Genomic DNA, 26,726 nt, shown 5'->3' with positions numbered 1-26,726 from the left:
TAGTCCAGCAAGCTTAGTGAACTACCTCGATACAAGTCCGTAAACCCAGAACAATTTCAAGTAAACATAGCCCCTCTCTGCTATGAGGTGTGGGGAGAATGAGCTTAGAACTGGAGTCTCGCAGACCTGAATATGGATGCCCAGGTTCTACAACTTTCTAGGTCTGTGACTTGAGCAAGACACTTGGGCTCTTTGAGCCTCAGCTTTCAATTGTGAAATGGGGAACAGTCATACCTATCCCATTGTTTTTGTGGGAATTAAATGAGACCATGTAGGGACCTCCCTGGCGGTGCAGTGGTTAAGAATCTGCCTGCCAATGCAAGGGACACAGGTTCGATCCCTGGTCCGGGAAGGTCCCACATGCTGCGGGGTGACTGGACCTGTGTGCCACAACTACTGAGCCTGTGCTATAGAGCCCACTTGCCACAACTTCTGAGCCCGCATGCTACAACTACAGAAGCTCGTGCACCTAGAGCCTGTGCTCTGCAACAAAAAGAAGCCACCACAATGAGAAGCCCGTGCACCACAACGAAGAGTAGCCCCTGCTCACTGCAACTAGAGAAAGCCCGCATGCAGCAACAAAGACCCAACACAGTCAAAAATAAAATAAGATTAAAAAAAAAAAATGAGACCATGTATACAGAGTGTCTGGCATCATACTCGACCCGCAGTAGTCTCAACAAATATTACTGATCTCCCTTCTTTTTGTTTTGTCAGCATCTTCAGACTGCACTCATATGTTGTCATCATGGGGATATATAATTTTGCCTCTTTTTTTTTCAGTCAGTGTTTTCCTGCACACACTTTGCCATGTTTGATTTATTTTTTTGTGGTGGCCTGTCATTGGAAAAATGCACCTTAAAAATTAACTTAATCATCTCCCCATTGAGAGAAATATTAGTAGTTTTTCAGTTTGTAGTTGAGCATATGTTGCTTTCCTGTTCTGTGCAATAGTTGCTGCAAGATGAAATTCTCCAGAGTGGTGTTACTGGGGTACAGGGCAGGCACATCTTCATGGCTTCTCTCCAGTGTTGCCACATCCCCTGCAGAAGGCTGCGCTGATTCATGTGTCCCTAGCAGTGACAAGTAGGCCTGATCCCCTTTTGGCATTGCTGACTTTTGACTGATTACTTTTTTTTTTCATTTTCTGGCTCCAGTCATATAAGGTTAAAGGTGACAAGCTATTGAGGCTTTTTGTTTTATTTATTTTGCTAGATTAACAGGTGTCTAGTGATATCTCATGGAGGTTTTAATTACTTTTTCCTTTAATTATTAGTGAGGATCATTTTTCTGACATTTTATATTTCTTTAGGTGTTAATCACTTCTGTGGATATTGACTTACGAATTTGTATTGGTTCCTTATAAATTTTGGATAGCATCAGTTGATCACCTTATTGTGTATATGTTCCGTATTCCATTAATTAAATTTAATTTAACTTGAGTTTATTCCATGTTCCTCTTTGGAAGTCTTGATTTTTAGATAGCTCAACGCATCTACACTGCTTTAGCTGTCAAGCACTTGTGGTAGGGAGAAGCAGGCTGTTGCCTTTTCTCCCATCTGCCTGTGACAGCACTTTGTCTTAAAGGGGTGGCTGAAATCTTTTGTTTGTGTCCCCCTGCCTCATGGGCTGTCTCATGCCTATCTGTTCTCTGTCCCAGGTCTGCCACGTGAACCTGGAGGGGCAGCCATTCTACTCCAAGAAGGACAAACCCTTGTGCAAGAAGCATGCACACGCCATCAACGTGTAGGGAGCCCAGGGTGTCTGCTGGCAACGAAGGATTCAAGGAGGCTGATGTTTCTTTTTGGGGGGGAAAAGGGAGAAGACAGGAAGTGACTGAGCCCTTTTGAAGTATAATTTTAGTCCTTTCTTCTGCACACAGATTGTGTATTTGCATAGTTCAGACTAGAAGCCAAATGAAGATTCCTGAACCAAGCTAGTAATTAATCCAAGACTGGAATTGTACTCCAAACACTGAGGACAGAGTTCCAAGAACTCAAAAGTGAAAAAGAAAAAGTAACTTTCCCCACGCGATACACTTCCCTGAGGTCACCAGAGCAGGGACAGAGCTCAGAGCAGTCATGGAGAATCTGAAGCATTCTGCGGAGTTCTTTAGAGCTCCTCCAGCAAACAAAATGAAGTGCCAAACAGCCCTCGCTGCAGGGTATTTTTAGAGCCATAGCTGAGCGCTTGTTAGCTAAGACTGATTGGGCTTTCCTCACCAAAAAAGGAAGTGTTATTCCATTACTCGCGTCACGGAGCTACCTCTGCGCATCAGACTTCAGACCTTGCACAGGCTTGAACATTCTCAAGGGAGCCCAGACCTCGGAGGGATGTCTTCTGGGAGCCTCTGGGCAATCGACAGGGCTTCAGGAAAGGGTCGGGCTCCCACCACAGACAGCTGAAGAAAGAAGGGCTCTTCAGCTACCCTCTTTCAGTCTGAAACATCCAATGTCCCCAGAAAGCTTAGCTTCTTTTTGAGTTGTGGTGGGAAGGTGGAATTGGGTTTTTCCAGTTTTGCTTTGCTGTTTGTGAGAGGAGATTTTAAAACGACTCTGGGCTGTGTTTGGCCTCTGTTTGGCTTTACGAGGTTCATTAGCATGAACGTCTAGTCTTGTGCATGTGTTTCATTCCCAATACTATGACTGCTCACTGCTGAAGTCTTCCTCAGCACCCCTCCCCCCAACAGGCTTAGTGACCTGTGGAAAAGAAGAGAGAGACAGTGTCTGAAACAGGATGGCAGAAGAGGCTGAGAACATGCCCAAACTCTGGGTGGGGAAGAGGAAGCTTCCTTTCTGCCAACCTCAGTAAGAACGCACGAGCTGGCAGGACCTCCCACTTCAGAGCTGCTCCATCCTTCTCATATTTTCCTTTAAACGCAGTACACTGATTATATACAATTGTGTTGACTGCTGGAAGGGAAAGATGATATATGATATATACACGTTTGCCATTTTGGCCAATATTTTGAAAAAGTATGAGCTGAGTTGATCTAGCAATTATTTAAGCATTTATTGAAATAGACTTGGGTCTTCAAACTTCCTTAAAGTATTAGTGATAGTTTGAGTTAAGCAAGCATTTTAAAGCTGTTTGGTGATAAAGAGAGAAGCTTAGTTTTTGAGGTTGGAAGTGGTATAGTCTCTTTCCCTTTTAGGAAGCGCTGTTATTATGCTCATTGAACATGGCCTTGAAGCAGGTGGTTTGAGTGGATGTTTCTCCCTTGAGCACAATATTTAGGCTGTCTTCCAAATCACTGCTACTCTCTCCTCACTCCTGTTTTGGATTTTCTCTTTGCATGTTTGAAATGTTTTATGAGAATGCATTAGAATACTTTTTCTTCTGAGAACTGAGGCTTCCAGGGGACTGCCTTTCTACCTGAGGGAGAAGGAAGCAGCTAGATGTGTCTCTAACAAAAGGCCCGAGGTGTTTTTCCCAAGGGTGAAGTCACCAACATCCCCCAGGGAGCACCAGGAGGGACATAAGCGTGCTCCTACCACAGGACCCTTCTTTACTTCTGGTGCAGGGAAAAAGTCAATATAAAGCACCAGGCAGGGTAAAATCTGCAGGGAGTGCCTGGAGATTTTTCAAGAGTTGCAAACAAGCATTCTTTTATTTTTGGAAAGTTCAAATACACAGGAACAAGGAGGTTGCTGACTGTACAGAAAGGCTCTAGGCAGGTTTTCTCTTAAAAAACAAAAATAACAAAAAAAACCCCACAGCTTTTAAATTATCAGGGACTGGTCTCAAGGAAAGGGAAAAAATTTCCCTAGAGTTGTTTCCAAAAATATCGTTTAAAAGATCTTACACACACACACACACAAGTGTGCCCGTTAAAACGTGTATGATCATGGAAAAGAAAAGTAAAATCTCAAAGGAGAACTTCGTCATCGTCATTTATTGAATCGTTTTTTCTGCATTTCAGAGCTAGTGTAGATTCTGAGGGACTCTTTTATTTACCAAAACACAAAATCAACAACAACGGCAACAAACATTTTAAAGGTAGCAGGAAAAGGAGGTAGTTCTGAATATGGTTCCCTCGATGTTTGTAAGTTTGGCGTAGCGTTGGGTTAAGGTTGTGTCTATTTCAAGTTAACATCGTGGCTGTCCTACAACACCAAACACAATTTTTAATAGTTCATGGTGGGGAGTACACTTTGGATCTACAGTTCTTGTCTCCTCATTGTTGACATTTATTTAACATTTATAAACATTAACTTTTTGCAACTGAGTGACTTATGTCTGCAGTGTTTGTGTTAGGAATCTAGCTTTTATAATGTTAACTTTTCAACCGAAGTACTCTTGCTTTGGGATATTTTTTTAAATTTTTAACATTTCAGAAGTGGAATATAGTGTGTTAGAAGTGTGCGCAAAAATATTTTGCATGTTTTTTTTTTTTTTGGCCTGTGTGAATTCTTTTTAGCAAAATAAAACCCTAAAACGGATGTGCAAATACAGATTTTTCTGTGTAAAGTTTCTTCATGTGACAACCAAAAGTAGGTTATTTCTATATGGCTGCAAATAAAAGTTTGAGACAAAACAAAATGCCCTAAGGAGAAGAAACATATAACTCACTTGCTCTTTTGGCTATGTGGCCCAACAGCAGTTTAATCGTCTTGTTTAAACAGACAAGGATATGCGGATAATACAAATGTTTTGCATACAAAATGAATTTACCAAGTAAATAATAACCTGAAGACCAGGCTTGGCCTTTTCCTTTGGAAAGATTTATTTATTTAGCTACTTTAGATTCATTTAGATAGTTCAGTTTGTTTTTTTTTTTCTGTTCTAAATGACTTGATTTCTAGAAAAGTTGCTATATTTTCTTCCATATCTTTTGTCTTGAAATAAGCTAGAGTAAAATCCTCTCACGGCATTTTTTTAAAATAATGAAGACCCCTCGGAGGGTACTGTGTTTAACACAACCAATTCATTCTTTTTCAAGGTATTCTATTTCTAGGCATTACTTTAAAAGAAAGGGATATTTTTCATAATTTATTTGATTTTTTAGTACCCGAATCAGATTTTCAAAGAGAAATAAAATCTTTTTATTTTAGTACTTTGTAAAGCTATAGCAATTTTTCACAGAGATGATGGAGAAAAAAAGGCTCATTGTCACAGAACTTAAAGTTGGAACCTAAGAGATCACCTGGGCATTTTCCAGATGTATGAACCGAGGCCCAGAAAGGGGAAGTGGCTTCCCGGCATATACACAACCAGCAGGGAGGCAGCCAGGTGCCATGAAATGAACATAGACTTTGACATGATAAGACCAGTGTCTTATCAAGCCTAGATCAAGGCTGATCTAATACCACCTGCAGAAGAGTCTCTCTAAGCCTGCATATCTACCTGAAAATGAAGGTAATAACACCTGCATTTTGTTTTGAGAACCAAATGTAATAACTTTTGGAAGAAAATTGCAATGCAAATGTTCCTTGTTATTATCACCAATAGAGTGGGCTCAGAACTCCTCACTCCTGCTTCATTTTCTTAATGCCTTCAACTTGTCCATTCAGAAAAAGTACATTGGGAAAACCAGCAGCAAGAATAAATATTCCACAAATATCCCAGAAGTATGAGCCATGTGAATCAGAATTTGGCATAATTACCTGGTACCAAAATTTCTGCCCTCTTCACCGAGGAACTGTGGACCAAATAAAAATTGCTTGTTCAATACTTTACAAAGCCAGCATTACCCTGGTACCAAAACTAGACAAGGACACCACAGAAAAAGAAAACTATAGGCCAATATCTTTGATGAACATAGATGCAAAAATCCTCAACAAAACATTAGCAAAACAAATCCAACAACACATTAAAAGGATCATACACCACAATCAAGTGGGATTTATTTGAGGGATACAAGGATGTTACAACATCCACAAATCAATCAACATGATAAATCCATTGATAAAAGGAAGGCTAAAAATCATGTGATCCTCTCAATAGATGCAGAAAAGGCATCTGACAAAATTCAACATCCATTTATAAGAAAAATTGTCAGCAAAGTGGGTATAGAGGGAAGATACCTCAACATAATAAAGGCCATACCTGGCAAATTGTATGTCTCATAAGGGGTTAATATCCAAAATGCATAAAGAACTCATACAACTCAACAATAAGAAGCCAGACAACCCATTTTAAAAATGGGCAGAGGATCTGAATAGATATTTTTCCAAAGAAGACATACGGCTGGCCAACAGACACATGAAAAGACATTCATCACTAATTATTAAGAAAATACAACTCAAAACCACAATGAGGTATCACCTCACACTTGTGAGAATGGCCATCATGGGAAAGACAGGAAATAACATGCTGGCAAGAATGTGGAAAAAAGGAAACCCGTGTACACCATTGGTAGGACTGTAAATTGGTGCAGCCACTGTGGAAAACAGTATGGAGATTCCTCAAAAAATTAAAAATAGAACCACCATATGAACCAGCTATTCTACTTCTGGGTATGTATCCAAAGAACACAACTAATCCAAAAAGATATATGCACACCTATGTTCACAGCAGCATTATTTTTTTTCATTATGCAGCTTTTTTTTTTTTTAAATTTATTTTTGACTGCGTTGCGTCTTTGTTACTGTTCGCGGGCTTTCTCTAGCTGCAGCGAGGGGAGCTCCTCTTTGTTGCGGTGCGTGGGCTTCTCATTGTGGTGGCTTCTCGTTGTGGAGCACGGGCTCTAGGCATGTAGGCTCAGTAGTTGTGGCTCGTGGGCTCTAGAGCATAGGCTCAGTAGTTGTGGCGCACGGGCTTAGTTGCTTCGCGGTATGTGGGATCTTCCTGGACCAGGGATTGAACCCGTGTCCCCTGCATTGGCAGGCAGATTCTTAACCACTGTGCCACCAGGGAAGCCCCTACTGCAGCTTTTTAAAAAAATTTTATTGAAGTGCAGTTGATTTACAATGTTATGTTTCTGGTGTATAGCAAAGTGATTCAGTTATTTTATATATATATATATATATACATACACACACACACACACACACACACACACACACACACACACACATACACACACACACACATAGATATATGTTCTTTTTCATATTCTTTTCCATTATGGTTTATCACAGTATATTGAATATCGTTCCCTATGCTATACGGTAGGACCTTGTTTTTTATCCATGCTATACACAATAGTTTGCATCTGTTAATCCCTAAATCCCAATCCTTCCCTCCCCGCCCCTTGGCAACCACAAGTCTGTTCGTTATATCTGCGAGTCTGTGTCTGTTTCGTAGATATGTTCATTTGTGTTGCATTTTAGATTCCACATATAAGTGATATCATACAGTGTTTGTCTTTCTCTTTCTGACTTACTTCACTTAGTATGATAATCTGTAGGTCCATCCATATTGCTGAAAATGGCATTATTTCATTCTTTTCTATGGCTGAGTAATATTCCACTGTGTGTGTGTGTGTGTGTGTGTGTATATATATATATATATACCGTATATTCTTTATCCATTCGTCAATGGACATTTAGGTTATTTCTGTGCCTTGGCTATTGTAAATAGTGCCAGAGCAGCATTATTTATAATAGCCAAAATATAGAAACAATCTAAGTGTCCCAAGTGTCCATCAATGGATGAATGGATAAAGAAGATGTGATATATATGCACATATATATGTGCGTGTTTGTATATACACACACACACAATGGAATACTCTCAGCCATAAAAAAGAATGAAATCCTGCAATTTGTAACAGCATAGATGGAACTTGAAGATATATGCTAAGTGAAATAAGCTAGACAGAGAAAGACAAATACCATATGATTTCACTCATATGTGGAATATAAAAAAAAAAATGAACAAAGAAAATAAACTCATAGACACAGAGAACAGATAAGTGGTTACCAGAGGGGAAGGGGATTGGGGGGCTGGGTGAAAGGAGTGAAGGGGGTCAACTGTATGGTGATGGATGGCAACTAGACTTGTGATATTGATCACTTTGTAGTGTGTACAGATGTTGAATCATCATGCTGTACACCTGAAGCTTAAATAATAAAAATGTTTATTCATTTGCTTATTCATTCATTCTTTCAACAAATATTTATTGAACACTGAATGTGTGCCAGGCACTGCTCTGGACACTAAGAACGTGATAGTGAATAAAATAGACAGAAAACATTGCTCTCATGGAATGGAATCAGCCAAATTATGTATCTAATAATTTAGGTAAATGACTAAATTATTTGGGGTTAGTTCTGAGGAGAAATATTTTGACTGTTTAAAGTGGCTCTGCCCAGTGGCACTGGCATTCAGCTGGACTTAAGCTCGTGAATGATAACATGGCATGAAGAATGGGTTCTGGATCAAATGTTAGGAAATAGCTGCATATGCTATTCACCCTAGAGATTCACAGCACACATGGGAGCTGTATGGGTACTGAGTCCCTCGATAAAGAAACCTGTTTAACTTATTTGAGAACAGAGTATGGAACTCCAATTTGGGAAACGTTGCGTAAAGTTTTGGTTTAGGCTTTCCTGAGCTCTGACTTTCCCAGGACAATCCTAATGTCAAATAATCTTTCTCAACGTTCCACTTACACACTTAGTTAAACCATCAACAGCTTGGGCAATATACCATTTTTTTTTAATAGACTTTATTTTGAGAGCAGTTTTAGGTTCATAGCAAAACTGAGCAGAAGGTAAACAGATTTCCCATATACCCCCTGCCCCCGACATGCACGGCTTTCTGCATTATTAACATCCCCCACCAGAGTGGTGCATTTGTTATAATCAGTGAACCTACATGGACACATCTTATCACTCAGAGTCAGTAGTTTATATTAGGGTTCACTCTTGGAGTTGCACATTCTGTAGATTTGAACCAATGTATTATGGCATGTATCCACCATTATAATATCATATAAAGTTGCTTAAGAATTCACTGTGCTCCACTTGCTCATCTCTCCCTCCACCTTAACCCCTGACAACCACAGATCTTTTTACTGTCTCCATAGTTTTTCCTTTTCCAAAATGTCATATAGTAGGAATCCTACAGTATGTAGCCTTTTCAGATTGGCTTCTTTGACTTAGCAATATACATTTCATTCTCCTCCCTATTTTTCCATGGCTTGATAGCTCATTTCTTTTTAGCATTGAATAACATTACAGAAGTATAACTTTTCATTCCACAAACACTCACTAAATGGCTAGGCTTTGTTGTAGGGATAGAAGATGACAATACAGACAAGGTTCCTGCTTTCATAAAGCTTACCCTCTAAAGGAAAGAGACAAGCAATAAACAAGTAGTATATAATGAATACACTGTAAGTTAGTGAGTGCTACGGAGAGGTGTGTTGGGGGCTGGAGTAAGCTACTTTTGCTCGGGTGGTCAGTCAGTGAAGACCCTGCTGAGGAGGTGACATTTGGGCTGAGGTCTGAATGTTGAGAAGAACCAACCACACCAAAATTTGAAGTGGAGGGTAAGAGAAATGTGGAGGCTTTCAGGGTACAGTTTGGGCACAGTGAAGGCACGAGGCTTGAGAGCAGAGGTGAGGAGAGGGCAGCAGGAGAGGAGGGAGAGAGCACAGAGGTCCTTGGAGCCTGTGGTAAGGCAGGCCAGATGATGCCTTCTAATGCCTGCCAGTTGCAAAGAGATGAAATAAATATTTGACTGTAAGTGAAGGACTTCACTTTTGGTAGAAGAATACATTTTGTTTTTCCTATAAGACTTTTGAAAAAAAATGTCAAAGCTGTTCATTAAGCAGTTCTGGATGAATACGGGCAAAGGTTGTATGCAGGGAATTCCCTGGCAGTCCAGTGGTTAGGACTCTGTACTTCCACTACAGGGGGACAAAGTTTGATCCCTGGTGGGGGAATTAAGATCCCGCAGATCCCTCAAATCCCGCAAGCCGCGACGCACGGCCAAGAAAAAAAAAAACGGTGTTATGCAGTTGTCTAAAGTCTGGGAAACATTAGTTCTGTGTGGATACAGCACAGTGTTGTTTTCTGAAATCTGGGAAACACAGACCTATTCTTGTATATACACTCACACAAACTGCACACACACTTTGTGTTTACTTAATTGGAATCATACCATATATACTGTTCTGAGACTTGCCTTCTTTTTAAAACAGTGTATTTTTTAAACTATGAACTTCACTGTTTGATCCTACTTAAACCTCTCTAAAATATATTTTAAAGGTTATCTGAGTAATAATGATCATGAGGGTTCCATCTACAGTTAGGCATTAGATTGGAGAGATTTAGAACCGAAATGACAAAAGGATGCCATCCTTGTTATCGCTTAGCTGGGATCTGTGTTCCTTTTTTCATGAACTAATTCTATTAAAAAAAAACAAAACATCTTATTAAGAAAATTCTTCAAGGACCTACTGTATAGTACAGGGAACTATATTCAATATCTTGTAATAATCTATAATGGAAAAGAATCTGAAAAAGAATATAAATACATATAACTGAATCACTTTGCTCTACACCTGTAACACTGCAAATCAACTATACTTCAATTCAAAAAAATTTTTAATGTAAAAAAAAAGCAAAAGTTCTTACAGACTACCTTTCCATTTGCAAGTCAGTTATCCCCTTACCTCTCTCTAGTTCAAAGTCTACTGATGCATAAAAATAGGTATAAAGAGACTATTTCAAAATAGTTTTTAGATTCAGGGGAGAAGTCAGCTAACAGAGGTTTTCTCTTTTACTTCTAAAGAAGTACTTGGGAATGCTAAAGGGTCCTAGCATTTGTGGAAGGAAATTGGTACAAGGTGCCCAGCATGTGCCTGTAGGAGAGGATGGAACGCAGGTAGTGAGGGTGAGTCTACCTCGCATGGAGTCATCACTACAGAGACCCCTGCGGACTCTCCTCTCATACTTGTGACTTTCTGGTGAGCTGTAGGGTAGGGAGATATTGGAGAAAGGTAGGCACAGGTTTTGTGAAGCCATCTTTAAGAAAAAGAATATAAAATTTCAAACACAAAATTAACTACAAAACTGAGTATTTATTTAGAAGGACAAGAAAGAATCACAACAAATTCCTGGAATCATGGCTCTCTGTGTCTTTCTTCTGAAATCTCTTGGGCAAACTTATCAGAAAAGCTTACAAAGGAATGCTCCGATTGCAACCTGACTTCCCCTCTCAACCTAGAACATTTCAAGGAACTCTCAGCATAAAGAGGGGCCTTTGAAAGTGCGGGACCCTGAAACTTAAGCTTCATTAGTTTCCCAGTAAATATACTCCAGACCCAGGCCAACAGAACGAAGGACACAGCCATTTGGGGATCCCGATTCCCTGGCTCATGCTCTAAGTTAGGGATTGGCAACATTTGTCCGGGACCAGGTTCTGTCTCCAGAACCAGGATCAAGACATGCCTCAGAGTTGGGAGAACAAATCAGATTACTCAGTGAAGCAAGACTTGAAATGGGTCCTGACTCTGCAGCTCACACTCCTAACAGGTGGTTATCTTTCTCCACCTTCTAGTTGAATTATCTCTATCTTATAAGCCCAGGTGTAATGGGAAGGTCACCAAGACAGTAAGGAAGCCGTTGGATGGTATGGTAATATTAGGTTGGAGGTTTAGGAGGAAGGACCAGGGTGCTGCAGAAGAAGCTCCAGGCAGTGGCTGAGACTTGAGCCGTGGGTACCATGTCCATTTTAGGTTACTTGGAATGACTGAAATGACCAGAATCATCTCTTAGCTTGTAGATTAATGACTAGAATGTGACTTTAGAGAAAAGTAAAGAAGCTTTTTTCCATGCACCTTCTATGTGCCAAGCGCAATTCACTTTGTGAATCTTTTCTCATTGAGTCTTCACAACCCTACCAGGTTGGGAAGACAAAGGTCAGATAGTTTAATACCTTTCCCAAAAGTACAGCTAAGATTGTGATCTAACAGGCACTCGATGTGAAGTCCTGTCAGTTAAACAATTTCAAAGTTCCTCTCCTTGGTGGAAATACTATAGTTTCCCCAAAGTACTGGAGGAAGACAGAGAGTTGGGTTCAGCTCCATAAACTTGCATGGAGCCTCTACTCTGAGCCAGGCCTCATGCTAAGTAGCTAAATTTTGTGATTCAGAGGCAAATAAGGCACAATCCCTGCCCTAACAGAGCTCACGGTCTGCTGGAAGAAACAGACTAGTTACCGTGTGATTTCACTATCATATGGCAATAAATGTTTCTCCAACTTCTCTGAAAAGCAGATCTAAAAGCAAAGGACAATGAACATATGTCTTCTAGGAACCCTCTACAATTGTGAATTTTTTTTTTTGGCCGCACTGCACAGCTTGCGGGATCTTTGTTCCCCAACCAGGGATCCAACCCGTGCCCCTTGCAGTGGAAGCACAGAGTCCTAACCAGTGGACCACCAGAGAATTCCCTGAAATTTCTTATGTAATCTAATATTTTGCCTTTAAAAAAATATATATATATATGCCCTTTGTTTTATTTATTATTAGATAAAATTGATGCTGTGGAGAAGATGCCTTATAACATCCCACACTCCATGCCCAATGCTGGGTACCCTGGTTTGAGAAGTAGAATGCAAGGTAAATGATAGGACAGAAACAAGCTTGGGGTGCCACGGGACTGCTCGGGAGGGACACTTAATCAGCTTGGGAGTGGGCAGCAAAGGCTTTCTAGAGAAGGAAATTCTTGAGCCAGGGCTGGAACGAAGAACTGGAGCCCACCCCAAGCTGAAGCAAAACTCATATACTAATTACTGAACTGCACTGGGCTGTGTTTGAAGTAAGGCTCATTAAGAGTTTTACAGTTTGTTTTCCTTCCCCTTCAATAGAACACCAATGGACCAATCACTTCCTAGAACGAAAAGGAAAGGTAAGTGAAATTAATTGAGTGTGGATTCTGTGCCAACTGTTTTCCAAATACTCTCAGTTAATTCTCACATCTGCCTCATTAGATTGGTATTATTTATCCTCATTTTATAGATGAAGAAACTGGGATTCAGAGAGGGTGACAAACTGCCCAAGGTCAAAAATTAGGAAGTTCAGCCAGAATTTTGACTCCAGAGTTGGTGTTCTTCCCACCATTTAATGTTGCTTAGCTTGTATCTGAAGTGTCTCTCTACTTGGCAGGTGCAGTAGCAGTCAAGGAAATTGTGGATTGGCTTCAAGTTTCAAGGACAAAAGGAAAGAAAAACAGAGGCTTTCCAAGATCTCTTGACCCTCTCCTTTGGTCATGGAAAGTTCTGGAAGGGGACTTTTGGGATACTCCTTTGGCTGGCATTGCGGCACCCTACCTCACCAAGCCAGATCTGCTGAATCTGGACTTGGAGAAGTAAGGGTTCATGGGACATCCTTTGGGAGTGTGCACTGAGGTCTGCTTTATACAGTTTATAATTTGCTGTAAACAGCTTGCTGTTCCTAATTAAACCTGTATGATCATGCCTGAACTTTTAGGAAACAAGGATTTCTTTTTTATGGTTCTCTTTTCGGTGGTAAAAATAGAGCTCTCCTCAGCTCCATGAGCCTCCTTAACCTGTTGGGCCTTGATTCTGAGACTCTGAACTATAGTCTAGAAATGCATGGATCCTGGCAAAATGCCCAAGAAATGCCTGGGTGAGACAATTGCTAGTGATCGTGAACCATCTCTTCCAGATGGATGTTCTGTGATTCTATTTGGCAGGATTCTAGGACAGGTTCTCTGATGCTTTTCATGCTAGGATAGAAGGGAATACAGATCTCGCAACTAAAAGCTGTTGGCTGAGTTTAATTTTTAAAGAAACAGTTGCTCAAAATGACTACTTCCTCTCTTTAAAGGCAGGGGCTGGATAAAACCACCTTAGTTTGAAACTGGTGACAAAAAAAATGAATGGGTTTAAGTATCTTAAATGTGATTTTTACTAATTAAGAAAGGAATATGTGCTTATTGAATAACCCCCCCCCCAAAACACAAATAAATAGGAAGAAGAAAAAAGTAATCATGGTCCCACTACCTGGAGATGCCACAAACACTATTAACATTTTGGTCAGTTTTCTACCGTTAAGAAATATACATATATATCTATTTATTTTATTGTGGTAAGAACGCATCTTACATAACTGTAACCTTATACCTGTTGAACAGCAACCCCCCTATTTCTGGTGCTCTACATGTTCAGAGAAACTTGTCAAGTAACAAACTGTAGAGATGATCCTGAAAGTAGCCTTTCTACCACTTGTCTTGAATGGTGAGCACAGAAATATCAATTCAGAAGATGGGCTCAGATACTGTTCAGGAGGCCTGAACAGAGCAAGTCAGTTTATAGCAACACTGTCCAAAAGAACCTTCTATGAAAATGGACATGTTCTATCACTGCACTCTTCCCATATGGTAGCCACTAACCTCATGTGGCTGTTGAGCTCTTAGTGGGCTGAGACAGAGAAACTGAATTTAAAATTTTAATTTCATTTTAACTGATTCAGAATTTACATAGCCACACATGGCAAGTGGCTATTGCATACTGGACAGTGCAGGTCTATACAGAGGATTTATAAAAGAGTCACTTGCTGGTCTCAGAGTAAACGGTGGGCAGGGATTGAAAGCTGGCACTGAAAATGCCTCTGTCATTTCAAGTAATAACAGAACTCGGAATATCTCTCAAAAGTGAGAAAGGCCACTCCAAGAAAACGTACAGAGATGGGCTCACAATTAGTCTCAGAAAAGGAAGTCAGTCATTAGCTACCTTCTGACATCCTAGCAATTAACCAGTCTTGGGAGAAGAGCGGGTATCTCCAGAGAGGTGCCAAATAAATAGGAGATAAGAGACTATAAAAATGAAAAGCCACTTGGTCTTTCATCACAGGATAATCCAATGCATGTGAATTAATGGCAAAAGGCTCAATAATAGCTTTTGTGAGGAAATAGGAGCAGTGTAGCAGGATATCCTTTTTCCGCACTAAAGCACCCAATTCTTTCGATTTTATATACAACGGAAGCAATTAATTGTACTAGAAAGAAATCCACAGCTGGCTTTTCCTGATGGCCCCATAAGCAGCAAGCACTATTGTTCAGCTTCCAGGATAAATGTAAAGTCATTCTACTGCACCGCTGAGATTTTTCTGATTGTTTAGTTTGACTTTTTCCAAAGATAAAAACATGTCCATTCCTCTTGTCATTGCACGTTTTCAGTATAAGCAGATGTCAAAAAGTTAATTTTTAATTTGTAATGTAATCCAAGCTTGTGACTTGATGCTAGTATTTCTTCTAAACTTTATGTGACTGAATCATAAGTTATTCACTTTTGTTTTACGTGTCTATATGCAGTTGAACTGTACTGTCTCTGCTCTTGTGGTTAACATTCATAGTGTGGCTATTCGAGGATCATGCATAATAAACAAATAAGTTACACGTCAAAAACCCAGAAACCTAACGTTTCAAACTATTGGACTGCATGGTGTTGTTTTGCCTTTTAGATGCATTAATACACACTGTATTTCATCAATTCTTACATGCACATTTTTTGACATTCTATCTCCTCTGAAATTAAGATGTCTTACAATTAATGATGTAACATAGTTTAATTGGCAGTGCTTTTCTTTCCTAGTTGTACATAAAATAACAGTGCTTATAATTAATGGTATCTTAGTTTTGATGAAATATGGTATATATATAAAATTTGATTAGCATGATGCATTATTGCAAGTATAACAACAGAATAAGTTTTGTTATTGAGCATTTACATTGATCAAATAAATGAACATTTTGATTAATTACGCATCTTATATGAGATTCTAATTGACTTAATTCTAAAAAATATTCATCTTGCCACTTTCATTTCCCCCAAATGCCCTGAAAGGTATATAATGTTATATAATAAAATACAGTGTTATATCTATATCTACGTAATATATAATGTTACATATAGATATATAATGTTAATAATAATTTTAAAAAGCTGGTTCTTTAAGCAAGCTAGGGACTAGGCTCCCTGCCTGCACTTGGAGTGGCTCTTTCATGGTGTTCAGTGGGGCCAGGTGCAAGTCGTGCACCGCACAACTCCAGGGAGCATCTTTCACAAAAAGCAGGATGGCACCCCTTGGAGTCTTGCAACGTAGCCGCCCGAGGTGCTCAGTGCAGTGACTACAGCAACTGTGCTAACAATCGGGGCAGGGGAGGGTAGAAAGGAAGGAGGAACAGGAGTACCCTCTTTGACCTTGAGGGACAGAGCAGCACAGCAGATGCATTGAAAAGTATGTGACCACCCCTCCACCTCCAATTGGACCTTGAAAACTAAGAGGCAAGAATTTTGACTACCACAATGGTAGGCTCCAGCCTGGGGCTGCTATTTTGATACCTTGTGTATTTTGATACCCTCTACACTGTCCTTCCCCAGGCTGGGAGGCTAGATAGCCCCTATTCATATGTAAGTGAATAAAGGTATGAAATCATATTTGGGAGAAAGACATAGGAACAGCTAAACTATGCAAAAACATCAGTGATATAGACCATAGAGAGAAAAGCCTAAGGGGTTTAGGATGGAGCCGTGAAAGATGACTTCCTGCAAGAGGTGGTACTTGGGCATTGCAGGCAGGAGAATGGCATTAAAAGGAGAATGAATGTGGCCCATTCTGCAGGAAGTGGAGTGACCAGTCTAACAGAACACTGCCATACAGCAGTGGTTCTCAGATTTCGATGACAGTGGCATTTCATTAAGTGAAATCTGGAAAAACTCAGCAAGATCGGTTGAAAGAGGGAATGACCAATTAGGAGAGCTGGTATAATTCAGGTATACAGCGAGGAAGACAGATTTTAAGGTGGGTAGCAAACCAAAGGTAAAACCTACATTTTAAAAGAAACACTGACAGCTACTGATTACTGATTGGATATTTGATGATGTTTCCCCATGAGAGATCTGAGGAAGTTGTTTTTTAAAGAGCACATGGAACTTCAGAACTCAAGCACTGTTTGTTGAAGAGTTGGTAAATTTAAAGTCAGTGATAGGGAGCTCCCTGGTGGCCTAGTGGTTAGGATTCTGGGCTTTCACTGCCGTGGTCTCAGGTTTGATCCCTGGTATGAAGCCTCATGGCGTGGCAAAAAAAAAAAAAAAAAAAGTGATAGTCAGTGATAGTTCCGTGCTATCATTACAGCATTTCTTAGACTCTCATTCCCTCAAGGTAAGTGCTTTAACACTAAGCCTCAAAAATATTAAAAACAAAAGCCAAGAAACCAACCCTGCCTTTGTTGATAAAAATAGAAGAAATGAGTGAGGGCAAACTATCAGTAGAGGACAAAATGAATTAGCAGCTATTTTAAGGGCAATAAATCCTGCCTCAGAAACAAACATCAAATAAAGGAATTATGTACACATCTTATTTTACTACATTTTAAGCTTTTAGGGGACAGGAGTCTACTATAATGCCTAGTACACTTAGTCATTCATTCATTCAGTATTTATTGAACACCTACTGGTGTGCCAGGCAGCGTGCTAGATCCTAGGGAAACAATGGAGTGAGAAAAAGACAGTTTCTGTCCCCTAGAATTTTGTGTCCCACACAGGGACAGGTACCCCAACATATGTGGTGGATAAACTAGTATGCCTATGCACATTGGTAGCACCGCACTACACCAAGGAATACATTTGGATAACCAGGTACAGCATGTACAGTTGATACAGTATGGCTGTTAATGACATAGCATTCCTGATCCAGGATTGTTATCTCCTCAGTTATCTCAGCTTGAATCTTTATCATGACACCTTGTCTTTCTTTGACTGATCATTCACAAGGTAATCTTACTCAGCTCCAGATGCTGGGATTTCTGGACTACTAGTGCCAAAGGAATTCTTTTTATTTATTTATTTATTTTTCCAAAGGAATTCTTGAGTAGAATCAGTGTTTAGGAGTAGTAAGTACAGTCAGATATGGGTTATACATGTACATACGTGTAATATAAATATACATATATATACATATATACACATACACATATACACATATTACAAGCACTTATTACACTTCATTTTTTAACCAGACAAAAACCAACTATATATATGTTTATATATATATATATATATATATACACACACATATACTTTCTGTCTTTATTTATATCCGGTTAAAAGATAAAGTGTAATAGGTTATAAACCCACTGCTCTCAGGACAGAGAAAGGCAGGGAGGTGAACTGCTACAGGACAGGGAAGGACAGATTTACCGAGGGCTGAGTGGAGCTGGGGTAGGGAGGCCCCAGCTCCAGGTGTTGGGTGGGAGGAACTCCAGCCCTCTAGGCAGTACCTGATAGCCAGAGAGCAGTAAGCAAACAACAGGTGGTAGTCCAGGAGAGCAGCAGGCATCAGGATGTCCAACTTGAGGTAACGGGGGAAAGGAGGCCTGATAGATGGATATAATACAGACTCAGAGAATCTAGGAAAAAAGCTGAAGGCAAACAAGCATTGCTATCAGTGCACAGAAGAGTCTGTGTTATAGGGCTGGGGCAGACTCCAGAGAGCAAAGTCCAGACAACAAGCAGAGAAAATCAAGTTCCACACAGGCTAAAAGGCCATGGCTTCAAGAGCAAGTAAAGGGCTATAAGTCAGTGCTTAGACGGAGCCAAGGTTAGGGCTTCCCAGGTAGGCAGCAGAAGCAGCAGGAGGCTGAGTCCTGGGCTTGGGACTGGAGCTCTGGGAAGTCTTCCTGTCACAGGGCCAGGAGAGGATTGGGCTCTATGGTAAAAGGTGTACCGATAGTAGGGAGAGGTCTACAGAGACCATGGACTAGGCAGGACCAAGTGGTGACTACTTTGTAGCAAGAGCCTCACTAAACCATCTTTTAATCATAGGAAACAAGTCCTTTGAAACAAGGAGAAGTGAAAACGGAAATGGGAAAAGGAGCAAGTTATTTATAAGTGAAAATAGAATGGGAAATCAAGTATTATACCATTACAAAGAAAAAACAAATTCAGATCTTTAAACTTTTCTCTATCTTGTGCACTGAGTTATATTTATATATAACCATCTTTTTTTCTCAAACACAATTTCTGTTTTGGCTTGGTCCTTCTAAACCATGACAAGGTATTATTAACCAATAAAATGATGTAGTAGTGTCAATGCTGAAAAATGTAGCTGTTTCCTCTACTCTTCACAGCACTCTTGTCCATTAATATTGGGTTTGAAACCAACCTAAAGCATCACTCTGTCAAGGGCATCCCTTCACTATTCCCTCCTTAGTGGACTCTAATTTATCTCCATACCCACGATGACTTAGTGCTGACTTTGCCTCATAAAGTCTTTACAGCAGGAAAATGACTTTGGATGGATTAACTTGGATGATTCTATCGAACTAATGCCTTCCCTGAAAGCAGATGTCTCCTTTTCACTGAAGATGGTATAATCCATAGCTTCCCTGATCCATCCTCACCTTTTCAACATAGTCCAAGCCACCCTCTAAAACTTGGTCTTGGGATTCCCTGGCAGTCCAATGGTTAAGGCTCCACGCATCCACTGCAGGGGACCCGGGTTTGATCCCTGGTCAAGGAACTAGGATCCTGCAAGCTACGTGGCTCGGCTAAAAGAAAATAGAAAATAAATAAATAAATAAATAAATAAAAACCTGGGTCTTGATGACAAGGTTCAGAAATGCTTACAGGAAATTCTATCCTTATCTCACTCATTCATTTAACAAATATTGAGCACTAGATATGTGCCAGGAACTAGGCTCTGAGGAAACAGTTGAGAACAAGATTGACAAAGTCTTTGCTCTCACAGAGTTTACATTCTAGAGGGTCAGAGAAACTCAGACCATAAACAAATAACTAAATGAACAAGGTAAATTCATATAGTAAAAAGTGGCATAAAGAAAATAAAATTGGCTGTGTTGAGGTGCTAATTTAAGACAGGTGATCAGGGAAAATGTCCCTGAGGTCCTGAGAACTGTAGGAGAAAGGTGATTTTGCATTCCAAACTAATGCTATGTGATTTGGGCATGCAACTACCACTCTTGAGACCTGTACCTCAAACAGACTATGCAGAGAAAAAGGGCCCATTTCCAGAGCATTCTATTAAGCTACTTAAAGGAAAACCATCACATTAGAGAATGTTGAATTTGGACCTTGAGGTGTTGCCTTTGAGTTTGGGGGCCAGACTATACGTGTCCAGATGTCTCCTTGGGCTTCCTGGCTGCTCTTGTTCATTTAGTGGGCAGGCAAACCAGAGAAACAGGCCAGCATGCATACATGTGCCAGGAACCAGAGAAAACACCATGCCCTGCTCAGTTGTCAGTAGGTAGGTTGCCTGCTGTGATAAAGCTAAGGATTTCAGCCTGGGCACTAAGGTGGGCCTTATCCAAGGAGAGCAAAAGGATGTCTAGTAAAATTTCCGAAAACTTGAAAAGGAGATCCTTTTGTAGAGAAGCAAAGATGTCATGACTTAAAATTTTATGCTTCAGTTTTGCTTTTATTTCTACAGTGGCATATAACACAACCTAGGCAACACAGATTTGTACATTTCGGAAACTTGATGTACTAAACTGCCAACCTGAGGTTGTCTATTTTATAGACTGATTCATATGTCTGAAAATTGAACTAGGCTCTAGAGGGTATATTAACACACTTCTCATAGTTTTATCTGCCATGACACATTGCTCAGCTTACATCAATGAGTTCTTTAGTCGATCAGTCTGAATCTCCTCAAGCAAAAGGTCCACCCTTTCCCTTGATATCAAAGCAGTGTCCTATGTAGAAAACTTGAAAAAGTGACAAATTTTAGGAGATGCAGGGAAACTCATGTATCATACATTCATCCTGCATAGCAAGATCCATGACTCTCAAACCTGACAGGTATAGAGTTCAGGAAAAAAATTCAAGAATAAATAGAATTGAAAAATAACTTGGAATTATGGAAGGTATCTGAGGAATTAAGGGCAAAGGTGGATGTATAAAAGGGGGACAGAATAAAAGATGGACCAAGAAAACCCATTAAACAAGAATGTAAGGGAATTTAGCTATTTAAAGAAGAATATAAATGGAATCTAAAGGCCTGGAATCTAAATGTCTCTCAAGGGAGAATGTGTGTAAAACACAAACATCAGGGCCTGGCACATTCTTTCCCTTGCCTCTTTTTACCCACAGTTTAAAAAGTGATTTTATAAAGGTAACTTTAAAAAAGAGTATCTTTTGTAAAGAGACTTAACACCATACATTCGTTGAAAGACTTACCAAAGAGATCAAGGTCACATTTGGTTGTTAAAAAGGGACCTAGACTCTTTCTTCACATCCAGGACATTGAATACTTTTAACGGCATTTTCCAAAGAATGAGGACAAATGGAAGAAAAGAGGTAGTGACAATTATTTATGTTTTCCAAATGGAGGGAATGAGACTCCGGAGTGTACCCGAGGTCCCTGGAGTGAGCCAAAGGTAGAGAAGGGAGCAATATTTACAGTCCGCTGACTTCAGTTCTGTTGGGTTAACGCCGCTCCTCATCTTATGCCTTTGGAATTCACGGGCTCCATCACAGGGTCCGCGGGCGGGCCAGGCCTCGGAGCTCCAGGACCGACGCGGAAATGCTCCTTTCCCCTGCAGCTCACTCGGAGCCTGTCCACCTCCACCTCCCTACCTGCGCCTCGGCACGCTGGCAAAGAGCCCAGAAAGAGAAGCCGGGGAGCTGTGGGTGAATAATGGTTGTACTGTGGCTACATTATTCTTTTCTTTGTCGCAACCACTACTACCACGATCGGGCACTTCCCCGCCGTGGCGTGTGAATTCTCAGCGATTAGGCTTATTCCGCAAGCGCTGACCTGCCCTCACGTGTCAGAATTTTTGTTGAGTTAGAGTTTGTCGGGGTGAGGGGTCCACACGAAGGAACCCCGGAACACTGGCAGTGCCGGGGGGCCCGGCCAGCGCGCAGCAAGGGGCTACGATGTCCGCGCCGTTCCACGGCGCTCAGTCGTGTACGGCGCGAGCACTGCGTCTGCTCGACACGGCTTCCGGACACTGGCCAGCCCCGCCACAGCGGCAATGGGGCATCTCGGTGAGGAGGGGCCGACGGGGCCGCGCGGAGGAGAACCCCCCCTCCCCTACGGCAGCCCGGCGCCCCCTTGCCGGCTGCCAGCCGTCCTCCCCGGCAGTGGGGCGCCGAGCACCTCAGACCCTTCGGTCACTTCCGCCGCGCGCTCGGCTCCTTTCGCGTCCCCGGCCGGGCGGGGCGGGCGCCCTCCCAGTGCGCGCGCGCTGCAACCAGTCTCGCGGAGGCCCGCCCCTCCCCCCAGACCCCGCTCCCGTGCCGGCCCCCCCGCCTCCACTCCTCCCTCCTAGGCGAGTGTCGGCGGCGGCGGCGACGGCTGCCGAGATTGGAATCCGCCTGCTGGCGCTCGGCAAAGGAGGAGGGAGGAGGGCGGGCAGGAAGGCTCGGGCTGCGCCGCGTCCGTCCGCGCGAGACGAGAATCGTACGGCCGCGCGAGGGGCGACCGGGCTGGGGCCGCTGCACGCCCAGGGCGGAGGCCGAGCCGGGCCCCCGCCTTGCCCCGGCGGCTCGCCGCGCCCACCCCGCTCCGCGCCGAGGGCTGCAGGATGAGTTCCCCAGGGTCCGGGTGAGTTGGCTCGTCCGGAGAGTGCGTGTGCGCGTCGGAAGAGGCCGGCCGCGGCAGGGAAGCTGGCGCGGGCTCGGGGCGAAGTTTCGGGGGGAGCCGGGAGTGCGAGGGAGGCCCGAGCTGGGGGCCGGCGGGCCTGGCCGCTCAGCAGGGTCCCCGCTGCCCCGGCTGTGTCAGGCCGCGGCCGACTGGGCCCTGCCGCCCCGGGCCTGGCCCTGCCGGAGACCCGGGCCCCCTGGCTGCCCCCCGCGACGTCCCCGCCTCTGGGCCCCTCTTTGTTCCCCACCCCCGGGTTTCAGGCCGAGTTTGGGGAGGCTGTGTGGGCGAAAGCCGCCACCAAGGACGATTCTTGAATCCTTAAATGGGAAAGGCGCTCACCTCCCCGCCCGGGAGCTGCGAGGGTGATATTCGCGATTTGTCCATTATGTTTCTGCAAAAAAAAAAAAAAAAAAAGAAAGAGAAAACGAATGTCTGTTTCGTGGGGCGGTAGAGCCAGGAGGAACTGCCAGCCCTCCCGCAAAACTTGCCCGCGGGAAGGTGCCAGGTTTCTCGGAGGTTCACCTGTTGTCCTGCGCTGCCTCCGCTGCCATGTCTGTTGTGATTCTGCACTTCAGTTTCTGAAAACTTTCTGCTGGATTGAATATAACCCTTTTTTTCTCTTTCCAGACTCCTAGTGGAAAGGTTTGGCAAGGAAAAAAAAAAAAAAAAGCTTGCGTCAGGGAAGAAACATAATGTGCTGTGTGCTAGGATCTGGCGTTTTGTGACTTGTGCTCTTTCAGGCTCTCGGATGTTTTAATTTGGTCAAAGTGCTGCAGGTTTTGTCTTTCAGACGGTTAGCAAACTGTTCCGAGTACATAGTACGAACTTGGCACGTTCACCTGTGTTACGTCATTTAATCCCTATGATAATCCTGGTTAGTATATTCCTCATTTTTTAGAAGAGGAAACCGAGACGCTAAGAGGTTGTATGACTTGTCTAAATGAGCTGGGATTTGAACCCAAGATTTTCTCTATTATTCAGGATCTGTTAAAGTGAGGCATGCGAAGAGTTAAACAACAACTACAAAAAGCCTTTCTCTGCAGACACTCTGACGTTTAGGAGTGCTTTTCAGTAAACTCATACTTGAAATGATCGCTCATTTGTTGCTTGAGTTGAAAACAACTCCTTTATTGTATTTATTTCAAAAGAGGAGTTCAAGTCTGAATTAAAGTAGAATGTATCAATGCTTATAACTTTTAAGTTGTTGAAATAGAAAGTTTCTGAACTAGAATTTTATTTAAATATTTAAAATTAAAGCTAAAATACGGGCAGTTCTGAGCTAGAAATGGGTTGCAGTTTACAAAAGGCCAGTTGAAATTTAGAATGACCTCTTAACAGAATCAGTGTTCCACTCCTGTTTTGCACCACCAACCTGCCCCCCCCCCCGCCCCCCCCCCCGCACATTCTCCGTAGAACTCATTTCAAACTTTTTCTGCTTTCTTCACTTCACATCCTTTCCAGAAAACATTGAGGCATCCAATGGGAGCTCCTTCCAGAATTTACTGGATTCCTTTTATCATCTTCTTTCCTTCCATCTTAGTGGAAGAATATTTTTTGTCCTTCCTCCTGGTTAACACCTTATTTCATTTTTCTCTTCTTTCCTACTTAATGGAGTATAAGTTACTCTTTTGTCTTAGAGTTCTTACAAGTACGAATGTGCTTAAGGTTGCTTCAATTTACAAAAACCTTCCCTTGAGTCTGCTACTCCCTCAACCTGTCTTGTTGCTGCCTTTCCTTTTCAAATCATATTAACAATAAAAATAAATTAGGTCCTTATAAAAGTGATACATGTTTGTTAAGAAAAATAGAGCAAAATGAAGTAAAATTACAATTCACTCCTTCATAATCCCAACTCTAGACATTGCCAAGAACAGTTTACTTTTCCTGCCTTTATTTCCTGGCGATCCATTCACTTCTTAACCCCTTATTATCTGGATTTCACCTTCACAAAGGTCACCTGTAACCTAATAAACACTTTTAAAGCCCCCTTTCCAAGTCAGCTTGAGCGTTTTTTTAGCATTTAACATCGACCCATCATTCTTGAAATACTTTTCCTTGTCCACCATTCACCTGTCCATTTCATTCAACGAATACTTACTGTATTCTAACGTAACACACGAGTCAGTAGGAGGCAACAACAGATACGGCGCCTTGCCTTCATGGAGCTTAAAGTCTACTGAAGGAGACGTATATTGAAGAATGAATTCTATAATTAAATATAATTGTTTAGATAAAGTACAGAGTATTTATGAGAGCTTAAAATGGGGGCCTGACCTGGTGCTGGTGTATGTTGGAAGAATCTCAGAAGGCCTTCTTAAAAATGTTACATTGGAACCCTGTGACAGTTCTGAAGGATAAGTATGAATTAACTAGATGAAAACAGGGCTTCTGTGACATTATACTGACCTCGTTACTCTTTGCCCCTTTTCACTTTCTGTTCTTCCTTCTTCCTCATTAATGTAAGTGTTCTCCAAGTTTCACTTTTCAGATCATTTTTCATACATCTCTGGTCCTTTGACATTGTTTCAGACCCTTCTGTCTGAATAATTCTCAAATCTCTATTCTTTATTACCCTTCTGCCCTTGAATTCTGGTTTTTCAAATTGTTTTATGCGTACCTCTACCTGATTATTCAGGTTCAAAGTGAACTCGTCCTTCTTACCAAACTTGTTTCCCTGGTGTTCCTTATTTTTGTTGATGTTATCCCAAACCTAGTCCTTTCCCCATCCCATCACGTGTTGTCTGTAGCCAACATCTATTGGTTCTGCTTTCATGGTATTGTCACTCTTCTATCTGTTCATGCCAGCTCTGGTACAGTTCTTAATACATGTTGGTAACAAGGTTATAATAGATTGCAAAGTGAGTTGGGCCGCTTTCCTTCTTTTTTTCTCTTTTCAGGAACAGTTTAGACTGGGATTATCTTTTTTTTTTTGCGGTACGCGGGCCTGTCACTGTTGTGGTCTCTCCCGTTGCGGAGCACAGGCTCCGGACGCGCAGGCTCAGCGGCCATGACTCACGGGCCCAGCCGCTCCGCGGCATGTGGGATCTTCCCGGACCGGGGCACGAATCCGCGTCCCCTGCATCGGCAGGCGGACTCTCAACCACTGCACCACCAGGGAAGCCCCTGGGATTATCTTTTACTTGAGAGTTTGGCAGAACTCACCTGTAAGAGCATTCAGGCTTATATATATATTTTTTTTTCCTGGAGAGGAATTTGAGTACCATTTCAGTTTATTTAATAGCTGTTGATCTGTGTAGGTTTTCTATTTCTTGTGTGAATTTTAGTGTTTAATATTTTTTCCAGAAATTTATTTATTGAGTTTTCAAGTCTAATGTTATTTGGTTTTCACATAATTCTTTTTTCTTTAAATTTCTTTGACTCGATATACTTGTATACAATATTATGTCCTGTGTATATATTTGTATATTTGATAATTTTCCCTCTTCAATCTTTTTTTTTTTTTTTTTTTCCTGCTAGCTGAATCAGGTTCTCATCCCACCTGGCCTAATGTTATGATCTTCTTGCCTTTACTTCCACCTTTATCCAGGTTAACTTATGCATTTCTGCCTAAATTAATCTTGAATCCCATTCTTGTCACTTCCTCACTTAGAAGTTTCCAGTGTCTTCTATTAAATGAAATTGTTTCCTTGGGATTTGCCTCAGATTTGCCAGATTCTTATCTTCCACTATTTTTGCTTCCTGCACAAGTTCTTTCCACCCTTCTTCTGCTGTTGCTTATAACTCTCTCTCTACTGGGACTGCATAAATAGTTAATTGTCGTATGTACAAGTTCTGCCTCCGTCAAGCTCCATTTCAAATTCCATCTCTTTTTGAAGTCTTCTCCATTTTCTAATTCTGGATGGAACCCCTTCTGAAGAAAGGGATTTTCTTTTTTTTAAAAAAATAAATAAATTTATATATTTATTTATTTTTGACTGCATCGGGTCTTCATTGCTGCACATGGGCTTCTCGTTGCAGTGGCTTCTCTTGTTGCGGAGCGCAGGCTCTAGGCACGCAGGCTTCAGTAGTTGTGGTGCGCGGGCTCTAGAGCGCAGGCTCAGTAGTTGTGGTGCATGGGCTTAGTTGCTCTGCAGCATGTGGGATCTTCCCGGACCAGGGATTGAACTCGTGTCCCCTGCATTGGCAGGATTCTTTTTTTTTTTTTCTTAACATCTTTATTGGAGTATAATTGCTTTAC

The 26,726-nt window shown here is 41.7% G+C and overlaps 2 protein-coding genes across 7 annotated transcripts in view; both read left to right on the top strand.

The window, feature by feature from the left end:
- The window catches only part of LDB3 (LIM domain binding 3), a 57,496-nt gene extending 53,646 nt beyond the window's left edge, over positions 1–3,850 (top strand). For all 4 annotated transcript variants that reach the window (XM_027129675.1, XM_027129678.1, XM_027129677.1 and 1 more), the window contains one exon: positions 1,661–3,850. In XM_027129675.1, coding sequence (XP_026985476.1) covers positions 1,661–1,750 — 90 coding nt within the window. In that variant the 3' untranslated portion in view covers positions 1,751–3,850. The remainder of the gene's footprint in view (positions 1–1,660) is intronic.
- An 18,492-nt stretch (positions 3,851–22,342) lies between these two features.
- Positions 22,343–26,726, top strand: part of BMPR1A (bone morphogenetic protein receptor type 1A) — a 142,371-nt gene continuing 137,987 nt past the window's right edge. The window contains exon 1 of one of the 3 annotated variants that reach the window (XM_027129670.1): positions 22,343–22,489. The gene's annotated coding sequence lies outside the window, so the exon portion shown is untranslated. The remainder of the gene's footprint in view (positions 22,490–26,726) is intronic. The other 2 variants (XM_027129671.1, XM_027129672.1) reach the window with 2 other exon arrangements.

This window comes from Aethalodelphis obliquidens, unplaced genomic scaffold, assembly GCF_003676395.1.
Source record: "Aethalodelphis obliquidens isolate GAN/ISIS:26980383/991018 unplaced genomic scaffold, ASM367639v1 scaffold37, whole genome shotgun sequence".
In the NCBI taxonomy this organism is placed as follows: domain Eukaryota; kingdom Metazoa; phylum Chordata; class Mammalia; order Artiodactyla; family Delphinidae; genus Aethalodelphis; species Aethalodelphis obliquidens.
Note: the sequence above shows the minus strand (reverse complement) of the source record. Positions and strands in the feature narration are given on the sequence as shown.